This window comes from Lotus japonicus, chromosome 3, assembly GCF_012489685.1.
Source record: "Lotus japonicus ecotype B-129 chromosome 3, LjGifu_v1.2".
Classification (NCBI taxonomy): domain Eukaryota; kingdom Viridiplantae; phylum Streptophyta; class Magnoliopsida; order Fabales; family Fabaceae; genus Lotus; species Lotus japonicus.
This window is the reverse complement of record NC_080043.1, coordinates 91301236-91317502: the sequence shown is the minus strand read 5'-3', so window position 1 is coordinate 91317502 and position 16267 is coordinate 91301236. Positions and strand designations below refer to the sequence as shown.

Here is a 16267-nt window from a genome sequence, read left to right as displayed (position 1 = left end):
CATAGAGCTGTGTGAATCCAGAACATTATCTTGAGCAGAGTTAGCAATTCCTATAACTAATCATAAGGGGAACAGAAGGAAATTGATGGAAAAGATATACATCAAAGTGTTTAAAATAATGTTACAATTTTATTTCAATAATTACTTTTTGCAACTTATTTTTTCATGGTTGATGTGTAATCAACAGTGGTCATGTAAAAAAAAACAGTGGTCATGTATGCATATCCAGTTGATCATGTGTACTGTTTCAAATTTCAATTACAGACCATCAAGCACAAGAGGAAATTCATCAACATTCTTTTTATAATTGAATGTCGATTATTTGAACCTTCACAGACCAAAGTTAGATAAATATTACTTATTGAAAATAAATCTTGTATCATCAATTTTGAATGTTGAAATAAACAGTATAACGCTCATCTCTGAAACTCAATAATGGCTCCAAAAGAAAATTTCTGCTTGTCCCTTTGGCCACAAAGCTGATAGGATTGTATTCCCTTAATCCTTTCCAAACAACAAAGCTTGTTGCTTGCTTAAAAGTAGCTTCAGAACCAGAGATGCAACTGAGCTTCACTTCTGAACCAGAACTCAAGCCACTGTGCACATAACAACCCTTATTGCTCTGAGATTCTAAAGAGATGGTTCCATTTCGTCCATCCAATCCCGGTACCACAAGAAAAACCGAAGATGGCCCGCCATTGGAAATGATCAGAGGTTGGTTTGCTCCTTGGTGAACAACATTCATTCCAGGAAGATCAATTGGTTCTAACATCACTGATTTCTCAATACTATCCGTCAATGATGAAAACTTTGAGGAAGATTCTTTTAGGATGAGTCTAAAGGTTGCATGCAGAGCAAACTCAGTGCCAGATCCAGGTAATTCTTGCATAGTAAGTGTTTGGTTTGAGTTTGTTAAAACAAAATTTGAGTTTGCAAAGTCTTGGGAGAGAGAAACTAGTTGACTATTGTAATTGGAAGGAATTGGAGTAATCCAGTCTGCAACAGCTTTAATGGCCCAATCACTAGTGGTGTGGCCAGCAAGAAGGTAAGGACCGTAAAGAATTGCTTGAACAGATGCATATTCAGGTCTGTCATCTGAATGTAATCAAAATACACAATGTCAGCAAGGTTAGGAACTTAAACCATTCTTCGTTATAAAAATATTGATTATCAAGACACATGGATTATCTTGTGAAGTACCTTTAATGGCCTCTGTTCTGATGGTAATTGGTAATTGAAGGGTTAGCTTGTCACCAGCACTCCACTGTCGTTTGATCGACAAAAAATTTCCTATAGGTTGATAAAAATAAAATAGTGCTTTTATGTTTCAGGTGTCAAATTTTTCTGTTATAAATTACACAAATATATAGTTTAGTTTTCTAGTCTGTGTGTGCATGTGTCCTAACTTAACAGCCTAGCAGCTTTTTTTCGGTGGTTAAGCATTCGAGAATCTAGTGTGCACCTATGTCTGTGATTAGATAACTAAGGGAATCTTAAATGTTATATAATAGAAGGCAATTAAAGAGAGATTCACACCTGGAGTTGGAAGAGATAAAGTTTCACCATTTAATATCCCCTTGGCACCATCTGTAAGAGTCCAAGATGGTAGTCGAAAATTCAATGCAGATAAAGTACCAGTTTTCTGCAGAAGTAAAGGTATGGAAATATAGACTGAGGAAGAAAGAAGTAGATGATCTTACACTTCATAAATCATACATTGTTTGTTTACTAAATTAGCTTGAAAAAATGACATTATAAGTCACGCAACAAATCAGAAGATAGAGTACCTTATCCATTGTCCTTAGCAATTAAAAATTTAAAAATAAATCTAAGTAATAAATTGTCCTGACGAATAATCAAGCTGAGATAATCAACTTTGGTGTTATCTATCAGGAACCCATCTTCAATTAATAATCACATTGATAATGCATTTTTAAAAGGTAACCTATTGTGCATTATACCAGCATACTTTGTGTTACCAAACTAAGAGGGTTGAAATGTGAAAGGACTACTACTTGATTCCAACAAACTATACTCAAACTTCCTCTGTCATGTCTCAGATGACAATGATAGATTATATAAACTTTAAAGTAATTTCAGCAAAAGAAGTAGGAAAAGGACCTAATATTTTGAAAATGAAAGCCTTAGTAAAGAAGGGGTTCACGGACAAAAGAGACATAATGCCAGATTAGGCTTTATTAGGATGTTTAATGAGATGCCATAAGACAATGTAATAGGTACCTCATGAGGAGAAAACGTAAATGTCACATAAAGATAAGGATCCCATGAAGAAGCTGGAACCACTGTCTGATTGAGCAAGATGCCCCCAGATTTCCAATTAAATGAGCTTGATATGTACTGAATGATGTAAAGAGCAGGATCCTTCCCTTCCTGTTCGAAATAGATAGAATCTCCGAGCTTTGAGAATGATTCAATTCCTAATGAACAGGAAAAGAGAATATGAGACTGATAGGAGTATAAAAGAATTGACAAAGAATATGGTGCAGTTTGATGTAATTTGAAACGTGAATAAAATAAATGAGAACCTGTTCCATAGCAGCACCAGAAAGCACCAAATGGCGTTCCCCAACTATGTCCAGTTTTAGCTTTGGAAACCCCAACACCGAGTGGAAGCATATAAACCATCACTCCAGGATCTGTTCCTCTTTGAATGCTGAGTACACCATTTGTTAAAGCACGCTCATAATAATCTGCGTAAGAGACTTCTTTGGTCCATCTAAACAGGTGGCGTGAAACCTGAAATCATTTTATTTTTAGGTGCCAAGGTAATGGAAACATTGTCTGGCAATAGAGATACTTACAAAGTTACAATATAAATAAACTAACAATTATCTCATAACATTGTGTCTTTTCACACGCACATATACAATCATAAATAATAAACATAATACCACTGAATTACCATGTGAAAATAAGTCTTTCCCCTTCTGATAGTTAAAAAAAAAGAACCTTTTTCATATACTCAATTTTAACTTCTCAAGCATTATATGAGCTAATAAAATGATGAATGGCTGGATATACCTTCAACATATTATAAGTAGTGCACGATTCTTCATTCTCTGTCGATTTTAGGTTGTCTGCTATTCTCTTTGGATTACTCCTATACAAAAATTGAAGTAAAGGAGTTAAGAAAGAAATCTAGAACCAATTATCAATAACTAAAGAAATAAAACAATTTATCATTTATGCCCTTCCAGAAAACAAATTCCATGGGTAATTCTATATGCATATGAAAAAACTGAAACAAAATGCTGATGTCTTAATACCAGAACTCGCTCACTGATGTCCCTCCAGTTGCATAGCTATGAGAAGAGTTTATAGTGTCCATAAAGAATGTTGCAATTTCCTGACACACCAAAAAACAAGAAAGAGTCTTAGAAAGTTGAAAGGCATGGTAGATGTTAAGTTTTAATTGGGTTAATGGTTACTTCTAATATTACAGTAAACACTCGTTATTAAAGGGGGAAAAGAAAATTCTACAAATAGAAATATAATTTGAAATTTCAACTACAAATGTACTGCACCAATATAAAACATGTAACAGGGGAAACATTTTTAAATGAAAAAGAACCATAGGTAACAAATGAAAAGTCACAAAGGATACAAATAGACATGAAACATTTGAAGTATGAACCATATAGATACAAAATTAAAATATCAGGTGGACATCAATACCAATATATGTATTTTGTTTCTATCATTCAGAGTGAAAGTGTACTTCACAAACAATGACAGATGAACTGAAGACCTATATAGGTACAAATAGGGGTGTTTCAGTGACAGTTATATTCAGGTTGAACCACCAAGTATCAAGTGAATAGGTTACTTGAACAAGCCATTGATTAAAAAGGTTATGAGCGATTTTTGAAAAAATATCAGTGTGTGAATTGAAAAACTAAGTGAACAGTATTACACTAATAAATAGAAAATAAACATTATTTATTAAAAGTGAAATATATATCAGTTATCTACAATGTGTCGAAATAATTCACCTTATAAAGTGGATCACCCATGACTTCATACCGCATTTGAGCTCCGATAACAATTGGGATATGTGTATTAGTGTGAAAACCAGCTATGTCATCAGCCTACATGAAAGCAGAGAAGTTTTAAAACAATTCTTTGGCATGTTATAAAATTAGATATAGTTAAAAAGATAGAATAATGCCCAAACTCAATAACCAATTTATAATTGCTTCATTTGGGGACGAGCATAATATTATGAATAATATTCAAGTGCAGGAAGTTTTTTCCATGTACAGAAAAGAGTAACTTGATAGTCTATATTTTACTCTTTACCTGATCTGTTTTTCAAAACATTGAAGTTGAATAAAGCATTAATTTAATTTCACATTTAAGCTTTCTGGTATATATTGTATGGCATGTGTTTTTCCCGATTTATTTACTCATCTTATGATCTGAAAGCTAGCATTAGTTATAATTACAATACAACTGATCCTGAAAATAATTTGAAAGACCACAGCGACCTCATGAAATTTATCGCCAAGTATATGATAGAATGTGGATTAAATAGATATATGTCAAAACAAATAATGTTATTAGTTACCTGCACTGCAAGCAACCCTAAAAAGCATGGTTTGTCAAAAAGGTGAGCCAACAATAGATGCTTCGATTCCCCCTGCAGAGAATAACATGACAGTGTTATTTCACAATTGAAAGTTACCGTAAAAAGTAGGTATCGTGGGCAATTATCATGAACGTTAAGTAAGCCATTGCTTATAAAATAATATCTCAAGTACGAATTAGAATCCCTAACTTCTAATTCCAATACTAAAATCAACAAAGTCTACAAGTCAAGAACATTATACAAGCACACAAAGCAACAATAGTAAAGGAAACTATGTGAACTAGTAAACCCACCGTTAAGCTATATAATTTGTAAAGGACATCATTCATTCCTCCAGTTTCTTCATTCTGTGATTGATAGTGTCTTTCTATAGTGTACATCGTTATGACATTCAGCACGCGGTTGTAAAAGTAATCAACCATCCATGTCCCCATTTTTAGAGCTTGAGGGGTTCCAGCAACAGTATATTGATCCAACAGGCCAGCTAAGATCTGTCAAAGTTAAATATTTGAAATCCCACAATGTTAAGGCCAAGAAAACATTTGCATAAGCAAAAGCCACTTTTGATTGTACCTTGTGAATGGTGTAATAGGGAGCCCACACAGATTGAATAGCTTCGACTCGATCAAAAAACTCAGATGGAAATGCAGAGAGATATCCGGATCCAATTTTCTCCTGACAGGCAGATAGGCCGGCAACAAGAGTGTCCATTTTCTGCTTCAGGGTATCATTGTTTGTGCTGGCCCACATTAGTGCTGATGCGCTCAAGTAATGTCCTTCACAGAGTGTAAAAGAAAAAGCAATTATAAATTATCCTTGAAAAGTGAATTGCAGAAACAGAAAGTTTAACCCAGGGGAATGAATTTGCTATGCATTTGGTTTCTACACATCTGTTTGAGAGATATTTCATAAGTTATGAACAAACCTCAAACCAAAAAAATTCAATTTCGTACTTGAAATATATGGAGTCCAATGAATCCTTCACAGATAACCTTATAAATAGAAAGCCAAGCTTTTCTAAAGCTTGAGAACAGTTGTTGCTGTTTAGGTGGGTAGGTAACAAAATATAAACTAGAAATATTCTCTGAACATAGCTGCAATCTTTTAACATTCTCTTAGCTCTGACCATGAAATACCAACAAAAAAGTGGAAAAAGTGTTACAATAGACTCTTGCCTTCATAGAATCCTTTCTATGAGTATATATTCCCTTCATACAGACCTCATAATTCCCAACACACCACCACTCTTCCCAACATATCACTCTCATTTCAATGTTCTACATCAAATCCCACCCTGAATTATCCCCCCCCCCCAAATCTATCTCTCAGCCTAATAGTTCAAATACAGTTTCACCTCTATTACAACCACACCTTGCATTTAAACTTTTTGCATTTCAAACCCTTTATCCTTTATCCCCATAGAGTTAAGGATTCATTAGGGAGAAAGCTAAAGAGCTGAGTATAAATGAAGAACACCAAACAGGGACACAAGTTAGATTAGGTAAATACATTTAAGATGGTTAACTCATGAAATAAACTAACCAACAAAATGACCCCTGAGCTCAATATCTGCACCTTCCCATCCTCCATAAGGCGTCCCAGGAGTTGGTAGACCAGCATTCTTCCTGAAGCTCCAAAGCAACCTGTCCACATCCAACATCAAAAGATACTCCAAATTTGTCTGCTGTGCCCTCCAATGGATGGAACCCTCAAGCAACCTCACATCCTGAAGAGGCACTTCTTTTAGAAACCCTTCAGGTGAATTGAAGGTTCCCATGTTCTTGACTTTCCTATACATCACACCCCAATCATGCTTGTTCTTCTCACTCAAGAACCTCCTTGGCAGCAAATCAGCCCAAGCAGAGTCATCAGTGGGAGTCAAATGGAAGTGAGACATCACCTCTGATTTCCATGTCTCGTTCTTGGATGTCAATAGCTCATACCGAAACGTGTGAGATTGAGTAGGAATGTTTGTGCATTCTTTCCCAGCAGCACAACCACACAGCAAAAGGGTCACAAGCAAAAACACAAAAGTCTCCATCTTTGGTGAGAAATTCAGAATCAAACCATTAAACTAAGCACCAACCATGACGCAACAAACACCCTTAAATTAAGTAGAAGCTAAACGAATTGGAATTGGAACCCAACAGAAATCTATAACCTAAGTTGGATAGAAAACAAAGGAATAGAAAAGAGAAAATGGGTTCCTTTGGATTTTTCCAATTGAAGCCCGTGAAAGAGACAGAGAGAGGAGAATGGGGAATAGTGAAGATGATAACATGAGCATGTGAATGGGTGTTGTGTTGAATATATAGGCACTAGAAAACAGAGACATGTTTAAGGTGGTCTCGTGACAGAAATGTTTTGGAGTTTTGGATTTGAAAAGCAAGTAATCACAGATATAACACCTTCCTAAATTCCAGCGCGGGAGAGTAACAGACAAAGAGTAAAGCTGTTAACTTAACTTGGAAGTTGGAATTCAGGAAGGAAGAGATATGGAAATTGGAAAGAGACAAAGTGAAATCTACCATTATCCTTTAACAAATGGGTGAGACTAGATAAGGCAATTTAACTTGTACTCTTAGGCATATGCCCGAACCCGACCCGATTCGACGAACGAATCTCGCTATGACTACGTTTGGGTCTAGGTCGGTGTTTAACCCTATTTTCAAATTTGGGTTTGGGTTCGGATTTGCTACTCCGAATATGTCTCTCATCTTAATCTAGTTCTATGATTTTATGATCCTCCCTCTAAAATGTTGAGGTTGATGAGGATAAAATGTTGAGGTTGATGAGGATGTGATAACCACTTTATACATTATTTTAGTACATGAGTATATGGGTAATGAGCCGGGTTGGGGAAACCTGAAACCTGACGGGGACAAGGTTTGTTTTCCCAACCTCGTTAGCGTTGGGTTCTTGTTCAAGTATGAGATTTCGGGATAATTCATTTCAACAGGTCCCTTCGGGGTCTATATATCATTTTTCAAAAACTTGTGGCAATTTTTGTGAGCCAATTTTTCTAGTGGTCATTTAAAATGAAGATGTTTCATATCTTTCTGGCTTAATTTGTCATGTTTTCTTCTTTAGTAAATTTTTCTAATTTGCAATTTTCTCTTTCATATTCTAAATAATGAACTGAAGAATTTCAAATTCTTCAATTTTTGAAAGAGCAACGGAGCAGCTCATTTTTATTAATGTTAAAATACTTCTATTTTTAGTTTCTTAAGTATTATTGTTCATAAGTCTCGACCGAGCACCATTATTTGGTCATCTTCTTTTCTTAACTTCACCTATTTCTTCGTCTTTCTTCTCTTTCACTGATTTCTCCTCCTTTTTTCACCTTCATCCATTTCTTTTTTTTTACCCCACCCAAAATTTTATTCTTTGTTCTTCACCATGATGAGCCCTAAGAATACAAGGTAATTTGTCAGTATTAATTTTTAAGTTTTCTCACTTTCATTCAATAATTTGTTTGTTTGGATAGCATTAAATTTTCATGTGATTTGATATACTTTTGTTTTTTAACCATAAGCATCCTCTTCTACTGAGACAATTTTGTATGATTAAGGCGTGACAATTAAAAGTTATAGAGCTTCTCAAGAGCGCGTCTCCTAATGATCAAACTTTCAACCATAAAATTTAAACAACCACTTTCAATTAATGTAACATTAATGTAACCGACACTCATTAGATTGATCAGATATACTATGGGGAAATCCCAATTAAGTGAACTACTCATTTTATTAACACAATATACAGTATGTAGGTGACATTTATAACTTGATTGATTAAATATTTAATAAATCGCTAAGGCCCTCTACCTTACCCATAGCCACAAAGGCATCAATAACTACTATTGATAATGTTTGGATTTATTCAAAGGAAAGGCAATAAAATCACGTGAACCAAAAGTATTAAAAATAATAATAGACACACAACACGGGTCCTCAATGCTGAGTTTGTCACACTATTCAAACGTGAAAATTTGCTGTCAAATTCACACACATAGCCAACTATACTCAAAATCAGAGCAAGACCAAGAATCAAGAATGCCATGTACTAAAATGCTGTCATTTTCTTCAAAGTCCAGGATAAAGGAATAAATTAAATCGTTTCCCCACATAAACGTAACTAATAAAATGTGAATAGTTTTTGGATGTAGTAGAAAATTAGAAATGTATCCAGAAATGTGAAATTCTTCTATCTTCTCTGCATCCGGACTGAATAAATGAATAATTAATATAACACAAACAAATTCAAAGATTATGATCTTTTAATTTATGAAATATTCCTCCAAGATAGGAAGCAAGAATATCTCTACACTCTATACTAGCTACCCAACAGTGATGTGGCTAGCCTTTAGACCTAAAATCAAAAGCATATTATAATACAACATTTCTAACAACTAACATTTGCCTATAAAAAAAAATCAGGTGACCTGTCACCTAATTAATAGATAATAGAGATTTTTTTGACAGAATAATAGAGATACGATACAATGAACAATATGGGTATATACTTTATAGTTTATACTAATACAGATTAGATAATAAAATTATATAAATATTAAATGTTGGCAAAGAAGGGAGTTTATTGTAGCCAAATCCAGAGCAGAGACAGATGTACAAATAATGAGGTAGAGTTTCATTCAATATAATAATGCTTTATTACATAGGGTTAATGGGGTAGGTAGGTATTGCACTATTACTTATATAATTAAGCTACCTATGCAAAGTTTGTACTAATTTACAAGTCATAGTAAATAATTTAGAAGGAGTACTTTCTTGGGAGAAAGGAACCTTTTCTTGTTCATAAATGAATTTCCATCCAAGAAAATTATTAATGAAGCTAAGTGAATATGACTCGGGGTTTGGTAATTTCTTTCATGACATATGAAATTGATTGACTACTTGACTCAGACCTAACTATACAAGGACATTAATCCTATTACCTTATACATGAAGAGAAGGAAGCCCACATAAACTTCCTTTCATACCACCAAAACAGAGGCTTATTTGCAGATCAGCAGTTCTTTGTCTTGAGCTTAATATTTAGTTCTGTTGTTAATTACAGAAGGTCTAGGGTTCGAATCTTGGAAGAAAAATTTAAAAAAATTTATAACTTACTAACAATTAACCACTAACATTTGCCTATAAAAAAAAAGATATTGCCACCACACAAATCCAAACACCACATTCCAATTTGTTTTCACCTTGACCACAAATCGTTGCTTGAACGGGAACACAAATGAGAGATAACGCAATCATATTCATAGATAAGCCATTTGCTAAACATAATACAATGCACAATTGCACACACAACATTTGTACGGACATTATTTCTTAGTGGAAAACGAGACAATGATAGATGTTTGCAGTTGAAGCAATGAGCTACAACTACGTGCAAGCCTTATCCAAACCCATCCTTGAATATTAAGATTACAAATATTATTGAGGTTAAGCCTAGTGATCTTTCTATTACTTGCACATGATTAATATCTTGAGGTCGATGTGCAAGTGGGCTAGCTCTGAGCCAATTTATTTTATTTTTTTGACAAATTGAGGGCAAATAGTTCACATCTTTAATCGCACATTATGATAATTTCAAGCAAAATATATTGATAGAACATGCTATACAAAAACAAATTTTGACCACTTCCAATCTGAAGACTCCCTTGCAAAATAGAGGCACCTCATACAAGGTGTGTGTGTCAGAGGGAGAAAAGGAGGCTCTTCATGTCCAACGCCTTGTCTTGTGAGACACAACAACTACATGAGGGGTTTTTTTTTTTAAAGAAATCAAACATATTGACTAAATAGAAGGTGGCATAGACGCCAATACATTAGCTGACACAAGCGGAACCAACACTGGCGAGACCTCCTCAATCCAGACAGGCCCTGGTAAAGAAGATGCATGCCTAGCCAGGAGGTCTGCAACCTTATTACCGGTACAAAGGACAAAGATAACAGAAACATAGTTAATATGAGAAACTAAAATGTGACAATCCGCTAAAACAGTAGAAAAATAAGAAGCAACATCCACAAAGTTCTTCCATCCATTATAAAGCTGAAGACAATCTGTCTCCAAGCAAACTGTCTGAAAACCAAGTTCGCTTGCCATGATCATAGCCCACCGTAATCCTTGTGTCTCTGCTAATTTTGGTGATAAGCATTGCACCAAATTTGATGTGGCTGCAGCAAGAACTTCACCTCTGTAGTTACGTGCAACCAAAGGAAAATATGCACCTCCTCCTCCCTCTTGAACCGTGGCATCGACGTTAACCTTTTTTTTTTTGTCAATGATAGTTATATTAAGCAAAGGCCCAAGGCCGAGCCCACAAAGGGAAGAAACAAGAGGCTGGAACACGTTAGCCAGCAAGAAAGATATTCTCCACTTGGTAAAAACAAAGGAAGCAAGTGGTCCCTCTAGACTTAGAAAAGCTAAATGCACATGGGAAGCAACAGAGGCTTGAATTACTCCAACCACTTTTCCAAAGAAACAAGCGGCAATAATGCTGATGGGAAAGTACTTGTGCAATGGTCTTATCTCTTCCAAGAGGCCATGGACAATCAAGCAAAATCTGCAATTTCTTCAAGACCGGCAGAGACAAAGCTTGCTACCAAGATAGACTTCAACCAGGGATGACAAGGAAGGTCTAAAGGCAGTGAGAAGGAACATGTGTTCAGAATCCAACAGCAAGATCTCCAACTCAGTAAGCCATTATTTGAAGCATCTTCAACAAGGCTCTCCGAAGCTCCCAACCAGTCACTCTGATGGCAATAGGAGCAAAGGATGAGACCAGGGAGGAGTAACTAGAGGAGAGTGAGGCATCCCTGAAGACAAAAGAGCAGGTTGCAAGGCATGGGCATGCAAGTCAGAGCCAAGAACAGAGAGAGCCTTGTTTAAACTCCATCAAGAGTTGTGGGCACTTGGGAAGCCATTTCTGAGAGCTGCTGCTTTGGCATCCTCCACTAAGGCCCAACGAAGCTCCTGAGGGGGGCTAAACAACCAGTTATCCAATAACTTGTTTTCCCTGCAAAGTTTTGCAACTTGGTGGGCAGAATTGTTCCTCTCTCTATTGGTCCATGCGAACTCACAGTCATGAAATTGGCCTTTCAGGTATATGATATCTCGTAAAATTGCACTAGCTTCACCTATTAAAATCTCTGATCTGCATGCCTCCACTAATTGTTTATTATCTGATTCCAGCATCACATCTTGAAAATTGAGATTAAGGGCCAATATTAGTCCCTCCCTGATTGCTTGAGCCTCTGTTGTCAAAGGGGAAGAGGCAAACACCTTAGAACTTGAACCGGCAAGGAGGGTGGCAAATTTGTCTCGGATTACTGCTCCAACTGAGGCTCGAGGTAGGTTGATCACCTAGCTTGCATCCACATTTATTTTGAGGATGTCCCCGCGAGGGGGAACCCAGTCTGCAGCTCTTGAAGCTTGTTGTGTGTGGTTTTCCTTGATTATGTCTTCCTTGACAGGTTAACCTTGATGGTGCCTTGCCCACATAATAAACAGCTATACATGTCAGTTGAATAAAGCGTGCAACATTCAGCCCATTTTGGATCGGGCCATAATATTATGTTTTCAAATTATTTTGGGCCTCTTCGGATATCAGTGTTCCTTGGGCTTTTCAGCCCATAGAAGCAAGTCACTAGTCTCAACCATAAACTATATAACCGTGGCTCACATCGCACCCAGACCCAAAACCCTAAGCTCGAACGGGGCTCCGCCACAGCCACCTTCCGCCACAGCCACCGCCATCCATTCCAGTGAACCCTAATTCACCTCTACGAGATTTCTCTGTTGATTTACGATGGACATGATTAGTAGGTTACCCGATGAAATCCTCTGTCACATTCTCTCTTTTCTCCGAACCCACGAAGCAGTTGCCACACCTCTTGTTTCAAAGATCTCCGTTCCCGCTCTCGACTTGGACCACTTCGAATTCCGTCGCGCAACCCGCAAAGGGTGGGTGGAGGAATCTCTGGATATCCCTTCCTTTGAGAACTTCGTAAACGCAACCATTCTCGCCAGAGACGAGCGACAACCCATCACAAGATTCTGACTCTTATATGAGTCGACTGTTAGCTTGGAAGGTTCTGATCTTGTCCATGATTGGTTAAACACTGTAATGCCACGCCGGATTGAGAACCTTGAAATCTGCATCCCCCCACTTTCTCGTGGTATTGGTTTGAAAATTTACAGCTGCAGAACCCTTGTTGTTCTCAAGTTGAAAGGGTATCCATTAGGTGTGTACGTTTCTTCTCATGTTGAGCTTCCCTCACTCAAATCCCTACATTTGGAAAAGGTTCATTTCGTAGATTTTCAATCTTTTTTGAAGCTTATTTGTGGGTGTCCATTACTTGAGGATTTGGAAGCAGGTACTGTTAGTTATTTGGATACAAGTTTTGATCAAGAGTTTAGATTTAGAAGCTTGCCCAAGTTGGTCAGTGTGGTTATAAATGATTATAATTTCAGGTTTCCCCTGAAAATAATCAGTAATGCAGAATTTCTAAGCATTGAAGAGGTTTGTATATATCCTGAAGATTATGTATTTGATTTCATTTTTGTAGAAAATCATATTCACACCTATATTTCTCATCATAGTTTGTCTTTATAACTTTTGCAGCGCACCTTCGGTAGGGTCACTAGGGTGTTTAATAGGGTGGTTCTTGAATTCCCTAATTTAGTTCATGTGGTATTCACCTCTTTGGGCTCTTTGAGCTGGCATTTCGTGTTTGAGATACTAAAAAATTGCCCCAAGCTCCAGGATTTTGAACTTATATTTAGTCGAGATCCTGACAGTATGACTCTTTTGCCTTACCCTCAATTTATTCCTGAATGTCTTACTTCACAATTTAGAAACTGCACTCTTAAAAATTACAAAGGCACAAGATGTGAGCGGCTATTTGCACAAGACATTATGCAGCATTCAACATCTTTAAGGACCATGAAAATTTGTAGTAGGAGTTCCTTGAGTACAGAAGCAAAACATGAAATGCTTAAACAATTAGCTTTATGTCCAAGGAGATCTGCCTTGTGTGAACTTTCATTCATATGATAACTGGTAGGTTTATTAGTGGCTGCAAATTGTTCTTAGATTATTACATATGTTATTAATTAATCTAATGTTTGAAGAACATGGATGGATTTTGTGTAATTTTCTTGTCCAGTGCCCATATCTATCTGATTATTGTTTGGTAAATTCAGTTCTGGTACCAAACTTGGGTTTATAAATGGATAGTACTATTTCTTATTTGGTGAAGTATTGTGCTCTGTCTCTCTATCTCTCTTCCAAAAGTTTATTTTTGCTCTTAAATGTATGTGTCCACTTAATTTGACCAAACATAAACGTTAAAAAAAAATATTTTCAACTAGAAAGGATTTTGACGTCAATGTCTACTACGCAGTTCATTCACTATAGTCATAGCAGCTTGTTAAGTGTTAACCATGGAATTGATGCTTGGGTAAGTGTACCTTATAACATAATTGGCCACTGACTAAGAAGTTTGATATTAGTAGCTCATTTTCTCTGTGTGTAAAAACTGCACACTGGATATTCATTTTCTCTGTTTGCTTTGTGGGCATATTCATGGGATTCCTTATTTTTATTTGTTTGAAAAGAACTCCTTAGAATTTTCAGACACAATTACACAACACATAGACTGAATTTACAACATACGCATGCAATTTGATTTTTGGACAAGAAAAGTTCCATATAATTCTTCTTCCACACTTGATCAAGTTATTATATAGAGAAAGGGAAGAGAAAAAGAAGCTGCAGCTTTGGGGTGAGTGAGAGAACCGGTGTTATAAAAACTGTAGACGATGTTGGCTGGGTGTTCTAGTTCGACATTGTCATTGAGGCACAGAATGAGGAGTGAAGCCTCAGCTCAGTCATGCACCACCTTCCCAAGAACAACACTTGTTATCTGAAGCAGAACATTCTACTCCCACCTCTTGAGATATCATCATAGGTGAGCCCAGCCTTTTCATCTCCTCCTTGGCGTGAGGGTCCTATGACGCTGTGTACCCATGGCCCTAGCTGTTGATGGTGCGCCTCTTGCTCCCCGCGATCCCTCTATTGACAATAACAGGAGTGACACACTAACAGCGTGATGGTGCTAGAATTTGATCCAACGTTATGGACCAAATGACGGACGAATGACATGGGTTATTACTCCACATGTTCTCTTGTTGCATGAGAAAACAGAAATTTTGGGATTATAATCTCTTGATTGAATTGAAAACATATGGCTGTAAAATAGCCTTACATCACAACTGCCACACAAAGTGGACTCAAACCACTAACTAAAAGACCAACAAAGAAGGAGAAACTAAATCAACAACGGACACCAAATTGCACATAACTTTTCATTAAATTGAAGCCGTGTATGATCTTTTAAAAATTCAAACAGAAAATCTTTTAAACTCCATCTTACTAGTTTTTTTTGGTTGAAGGAGGCGGGCTTAGCAGCCCAAATGACAAAACCAATAACTACAGGCCCCTATAGTAGATAGTAGAGGCTCTGTCAGATGCAAAGGCGACATAACATAAACTGGGGAGCGACTCAAAGACCCTCCCTAAGTTCAAGACTCAAACCCGAACCATGCTTGGCCAAAGCATCCGTAGCTGAATTGACCTCACGAAAAACTTGACCCCAGACAACATGCGAGAACTCCTGCAGAGCGCCATGGATCTGACTGACAAGAGATGATTAAAAAAATGTGCTTAGGTGGGTGTATCCGTGTATGCCAACATTTTATCCAGACAAACTAATTGCAAATTAAGATCATGCAAATTGTGAATCTATCATATTCACCTCACCTTGTTTTCTCATTGTTCTGGGAATGAACATTGAGGAAAGGTATAGTACTTAAGGGTAGAGAGATTGTGCTAGAGAGAGAGAGAGTAAGAGAGAGAATGCTGAATTTTATGTGTTACTTCATCAAATGAGCCAAAAGTCCCTTACAATTGATAACTACCTCCTATTTATAGAGCTTGGGTACTACCTATTGGGCCAATTGGGCCTCCGAGATCAAGGCCCATCTGAAGGCCAGGGCCCCGCCTCAGGGCGGGATACATGCTGGGCGTTGCCCCTCTAGGGGCTTGCCCAGTCCACTAGTCCACAAGACACCGAGCTCGAGGTACGAGAGCTAAGGGTGTCTTTTAAATGCTGTTACATGTCTTATTGTACACCGGAATCTACACTGCCAACATGGCTTGAGAAAAGAGAAGTTAACTATATCGCCAACATGGCGTGAGCAAAAGGAAACTAGCATTTTCAGTTACCCAGTCCACCGACTTGACGAGCAAACCAAGCTGGCAAGTCCACAAGTCCGCAAGCGGCGAGAACGACTACTTTGTATTGGTGATAAGTTGGAGCAGGTGTATGATCGCTCGCCGGCGGGAAAGGTGGCAGGCATGGGTCATGTGCCCATCATTCAATCATTGACTGGCGGTGACCCCGGCGAGCGACTGAACTTCGTTGTTGGTGTCAATCGTCAGGCGATGGCGTTTGATCCTTATAGTGGCGAGGCTTTTCGCGCTTTCCCTTATTTTAAAACCCTTTCAAATTTCTATATGCCTCACGTGGCTGCCCCACGTGATGTGTTGGTTACATCAATTTCCCTCTTTCTCCG

The 16267-nt window shown here is 37.3% G+C and overlaps 2 protein-coding genes across 3 annotated transcripts; one reads left to right on the top strand and one right to left on the bottom strand.

Annotated features, from left to right (window-relative positions):
• Window positions 1–195: 195 nt before the first annotated feature.
• LOC130747332 (uncharacterized) lies at window positions 196–7040 on the bottom strand. The gene is made up of 12 exons (XM_057600232.1): window positions 6152–7040; window positions 5183–5385; window positions 4903–5100; window positions 4589–4660; window positions 4014–4109; window positions 3288–3367; window positions 3043–3121; window positions 2547–2757; window positions 2242–2438; window positions 1537–1642; window positions 1201–1290; window positions 196–1095 (listed from the first exon to the last, which is right to left on the bottom strand). Exons 1-12 carry the CDS (start codon window positions 6648–6650, stop codon window positions 383–385), a joined length of 2544 nt encoding a protein of 847 aa, XP_057456215.1. The 5' UTR covers window positions 6651–7040; the 3' UTR covers window positions 196–382.
• Window positions 7041–11015: 3975 nt separating this feature from the next.
• Window positions 11016–13880, top strand: LOC130747330 (FBD-associated F-box protein At4g10400-like). Of its 2 annotated transcripts, XM_057600230.1 has the most exons (4): window positions 11016–11731; window positions 11822–11979; window positions 12103–13151; window positions 13254–13880. In XM_057600230.1, exons 3-4 carry the CDS (start codon window positions 12756–12758, stop codon window positions 13683–13685), a joined length of 828 nt encoding a protein of 275 aa, XP_057456213.1. In that variant the 5' UTR covers window positions 11016–11731; window positions 11822–11979; window positions 12103–12755; the 3' UTR covers window positions 13686–13880. The 2 variants fall into 2 exon arrangements, with proteins under 2 accessions (XP_057456213.1, XP_057456212.1); XM_057600229.1 differs by having other exon boundaries at window positions 11016–11979.
• Window positions 13881–16267: the final 2387 nt, after the last annotated feature.

Excerpts from the sequence above, each read along its gene's own strand:
- LOC130747332 (XM_057600232.1), bottom strand. The coding sequence starts at position 6,650 with ATGGAGACTTTTGTGTTTTTGCTTGTGACCCTTTTGCTGTGTGGTTGT. Across the intron at positions 5,386-6,151 it reads GCTCAGGGGTCATTTTGTTG|GACATTACTTGAGCGCATCA; the intron begins GTTAGTTTATTT and ends CACTCTGTGAAG. Across the intron at positions 4,661-4,902 it reads ACAAATTATATAGCTTAACG|GGGGAATCGAAGCATCTATT; the intron begins GTGGGTTTACTA and ends TATTCTCTGCAG.
- LOC130747330 (XM_057600230.1), top strand. The coding sequence starts at position 12,756 with ATGCCACGCCGGATTGAGAACCTTGAAATCTGCATCCCCCCACTTTCT. Across the intron at positions 13,152-13,253 it reads AATTTCTAAGCATTGAAGAG|CGCACCTTCGGTAGGGTCAC; the intron begins GTTTGTATATAT and ends TAACTTTTGCAG.